This window comes from Macadamia integrifolia, chromosome 14 (assembly GCF_013358625.1).
Source record: "Macadamia integrifolia cultivar HAES 741 chromosome 14, SCU_Mint_v3, whole genome shotgun sequence".
In the NCBI taxonomy this organism is placed as follows: domain Eukaryota; kingdom Viridiplantae; phylum Streptophyta; class Magnoliopsida; order Proteales; family Proteaceae; genus Macadamia; species Macadamia integrifolia.
In genome coordinates, this window is record NC_056570.1 from 28108576 (window position 1) to 28112810 (window position 4235).

A 4235-nucleotide genomic window follows, 5' to 3' on the forward strand; every position below is an offset into this window, starting at 1 on the left:
TAAGGAGAACCCATTTTTCAAGATTAAGAAGTTAAAATATAAGCATCTTATCCTTATTATCTACAGCCCCCAATTTAGTCTGCACTTAACTAATTGATTCCATAAGTTTCGACAGCTTCTAGTATCCCTCCAAAATGCTTAACTACCCTTCAGCCTCTTCAACTTCATTTCTACTCAATTTCAGTTCCTGCACAAAATGGGTTTATTATTAGGAGATAGGATTAATTAAAAAAACTTTCTCCACTAGAAAAGGAAGCATCAAGAATGAGTTAGTATACATACATTTTCATTGTGTATTAGGCTTTGTTGATTCATGATTAATTATACCCTCCCTTTCGGAACAATAATGTCGTAATCGCTTACAGTCCACTCTGCAACTTCATCTGTTTTGCTAATATATATCTCAGTACCCAAGTCGATAGATGGCCAAGTTCTCTTTACTGGCTTAGTACTTGGGTCCTGCATGATTATACATAATAAACATCATAGTAAGTACCTCTTCCAGCATAACCCATAAGTTTTTATGGTATAAGTCTGAGCTATGATTCCTCAAAGACTAGATTTGATTAATCATCTGTGATCTTGGGTTAATAGATGGTACCTAAAGTTAGGGTTCCAGGCTTAAGTAATTATCCCACAACAGATGTGGGTAGCTCGATGTGAAGACTTATGAGGGCTAAGGCAACCTCTCCTTACCAGCTAGCCATTAAGGATGAGTTCTACCGAAGTCCCAATAAGTGATATCAGAGCCGGGGTGTTGAGAATTATAAGGATATGTGATACAGACCTGGTAGAAATACAGTGACTGTGACAACCTCCCTACATCCAGCTCCCAAGTCCTGGCATCACCAATCCATCCCTGACCTTTCTTTGTTGGGTACCCATACTCTCCCCAGACAGGGTGTGGTAGTATTTGCAGAATCTCCTGAGGCTGAGGATTGCTATATGGATCACAATAGTTAAATGGCTCCTCTATATGTTCTGCATTCCCTGGCGAGCAATACACATGGTAAGCCTCATAAGGGAAGTTCTCCTTGTCTGTACGATGGATTCTGGTGCCATTAGAAAGGGTATGATAAGGTGGACAAAGTCTAAGGTTATCAGGTTTACACCATGCTTCAGTACTGGGATTGATTATCATCTCACTGTAACGTGTGACATCGCTTGTTACGTTACCGTCGCAAGGACTGCCATCATTCTTCCAACAACTTCCAATGTCCATGAGATAGAATTGGCTATTGGGACCACCCCCTTTCTTTATGTCTAGAGTAAACTTCACTTTGAAATTGGGTGACTCTGGAATCTGCAAATAGTTTATCCAATCTTTAATATCAGTAACTTGAAATTTTAAACTATCACCTAAAAGAAGTAAAGGAGAACTTACAATTTTTGACATTCCCCTGGTTTGGTAGTGATATCCACCAGAAAATCCTTTGGTTGCATCTGATCTTAAGTACAGCATAAGCCATGGATACTTATGATTTGTCCTCAGAACATTATGGAACTTCCAACTACCCTCCCCATGTTGCTTCTCCCAAGTTACAGAGTAGTAAGAGGTATTTGAAATTGGTCCATTCTTAACATTGGCATCCAAGTCCCATGTCCCATAGAAACTACCCTTTAGGGTGGGAGTAGTCCCATTCTTTCCTTGATGTAAGCTTGTATAGTTGTGGTATATCAATGGCATGTTCATGCAACCTTTGCCAAAGCAGGGGAACCTTGATTCAGGTGGGAAAGGTTTTGATTTCTTCCCATTCTCCGGGCACGCTGCCGCGAGTGTATCCATGTTGCCACTCTTGAGCATGATCATCCAAAACTGCCATGGCCTTGGTACATCAGATACTTGGCATTTGTCACCCAGGTAGACCTCTTTCTTGGCTGCAAAATGGTCTACATTGCGCACTACTCTACCAAATATAGTGTCATTCACACCTAAGCTGTTGTCTTTCTCATCCACCCTGTGGACTAACTTCAAATCTAAATAAGATCAAGAAGAAAAATTTCAGTAATCTGAAAGAATTGTAAGTTAAATTAAACCAAATCAATACTATTAATGGGTGGGATAGTTTCGGATCCGATTATAAGGGTCAGGACTAGAACCGACTCATTTATCTAATCGATTCCAAATGTGAGATCTATAACAGTTTCTTAATGGTTGGGATAGGTTCAGTCATAACCGAATTTATTAATATGATTATGGGAAAACAAGGTCCCCCGGTTTCGTCCTCCTACGCCAGACATAGGGCGTGGCAAAAAGATGCTCCTGCCTCCTGATTGGATGCCTGTGCATGCTTTCCCACTGGCCCAGGCACTGGTGCAGTGGCCACGAGTCCAAGCAGCATTCTTTCTCTCATATGGTTACTACTATTTCAGATCTAGAACCATTAGGAAACTATCCCCTGTTTACTAGACCAATAACTTAATGGGTAGGTAGGTTCTGGTTCTTAGAAGGTTAGTTCTAAGAGATTTTTAAGCTTTGATATACCAAAAAGGATCTGAGTAGTCTGAGTTCTTGTTGTTAGAAATGAAAAAAAGAAGGGGTGATGGAAAACCAGAGAAAAGAAAGCAAGAAAATTTTTTCAAGAGCCCAAAGTAACTAAACAAAATCTCTCTCTCTTCATGTCAGTAGCTTGAGTTCATGCTGTTAAGAAATAAAACAGGAAAGAAGGGGGGGGGGGGGGGATGAAAAACAAGAGAAAAGAAAGCAAGAAAATTTTCAAGAGCCCAAAGTAACTAAACAACATCTCTCTCTCTAGAAGAAGAAAAAAACCCTCACCTGCAAATGTAGAATTGTCAATGTCGAAGCAATCAGCAGCTCTAGGACTACCCATGAAGGGAGCTTCATGTCCAACCTCATTACACTGATTCCAAGCTTCAATTGCCACCCTCAGACCATCTCTCCTCATTCCAGGATCACCTACTGCAGAAATATAATCTTCTTCTCTGTTGGAAACAGCAAATGATCCAGAAGAACCAAAGGAAAAAGCAAGCAAAAGGAAGCAACTAATTCTCCAACCCTCCATTGTTACTTCTTCTTAAAGGTATAGATCTCTTTTTCTCTCCGATAAAGAACAACATTGAGTCTTATATATATATATATATATATATATATATATATAATTAGAATTTAACAGATAAAGACTAATCCTATCAATACTTAGACACTAGGATCTAATTGGTTGATGATAATTCCCATTTTTTACCGTTTTGATCATCCAGCTATAAATGACTCACTTTCTAAAAACATATAAACCAGAAAGTTATAAACTTATTTAATTTATATTTATAGAAAGGAATTCTACAAAAATAGAACTCTCTCTCTCTCACCGACCTCCTTTCTAAAAACTAAATTAATGGAAGAAGAAAGAAACATGTCCCAAAGATTCTCTCCTCTCTCGATCTAATTTAATTTTCCAATTAAGATACTCTAATCTCTCCTTAAATCAGGCTCCATAATCCACATTCATCTTTATACCAAAATAATAATAATAATAATAATAATAATAATAATAATAATCCACATTCATCTGATCAGAGCCAGATTGAGAGCGTTTTCACCTTCTTAGGTGGAGTTTTAATCCAATCAATTTAGTTTTATCTCTTCATTCCTCACGGATAATTAACAGAGTCCGTATTATTTTCTCCTACTTTTACAGCTCTAGAATTATGTATAAATGCTCCTTATCTATGGGTTTCAATTTATAATCGAAGTTTTTACCAAGCGATTATTCTCTGCAGTGAATGTGGCGATTCAGTGAGCATCCGGGCACGTGCCTCGAGTCCTCCTGGCCATCCAATGCTCACCATTTACCACCGCACTCACTACCGAGGACTTTTTTGCATTTTTACCACCCCACCCCCAAAAATCTGTTTAATATAATATTCCTGTTAAAAAAAAAAAAAGTCTAATATAATATTCCAAGACACCTCAATCTCTCCTTATTAAATCAGGCTCCATAATCCACATTCATCTTTATACCAAAATAATAATAATAACGATAATAAGGGAGGAGGTTAGGTATACTCGCAGCAGTTCAACCAATAGTAGGGCTAGGATGGGAGGGGCATAGGGGACTTTTTCATAGAAGAGGAGAGAGAGATAAACACAGATCTAGATACATATTCATTGGATTAGAGTTGGATTGAGAGCGTTTTCACCTTCTTCTGTGGAGTTTTAATCCTATCAATTTAGTTTTATGCCTTCACTCCTCTTAGTTAATTAAGAGATTAAGTAA

The 4235-nt window shown here is 38.1% G+C and overlaps 1 protein-coding gene across 1 annotated transcript; it reads right to left on the minus strand.

Moving 5' to 3' along the window:
• Positions 1-3077, minus strand: LOC122061994. Its single transcript, XM_042625605.1, has 5 exons — positions 2777-3077; positions 1385-1977; positions 788-1303; positions 283-459; positions 1-187 (listed from the first exon to the last, which is right to left on the minus strand). Exons 1-4 carry the CDS (start codon positions 3021-3023, stop codon positions 322-324), a joined length of 1494 nt encoding a protein of 497 aa, XP_042481539.1. The 5' UTR covers positions 3024-3077; the 3' UTR covers positions 1-187; positions 283-321.
• Between the last annotated feature and the right edge of the window lie 1158 nt (positions 3078-4235).

What these genes read in the sequence shown, in the direction of transcription:
- LOC122061994 (XM_042625605.1), bottom strand. Translation starts at nt 3,023, where the DNA reads ATGGAGGGTTGGAGAATTAGTTGCTTCCTTTTGCTTGCTTTTTCCTTT. An exon ending in TGACAATTCTACATTTGCAG is followed by an intron (nt 1,978 to 2,776) that starts GTGAGGGTTTTT and finishes GATCTTATTTAG; the next exon opens with ATTTGAAGTTAGTCCACAGG. An exon ending in AGTCACTGTATTTCTACCAG is followed by an intron (nt 460 to 787) that starts GTCTGTATCACA and finishes ATAATCATGCAG; the next exon opens with GACCCAAGTACTAAGCCAGT.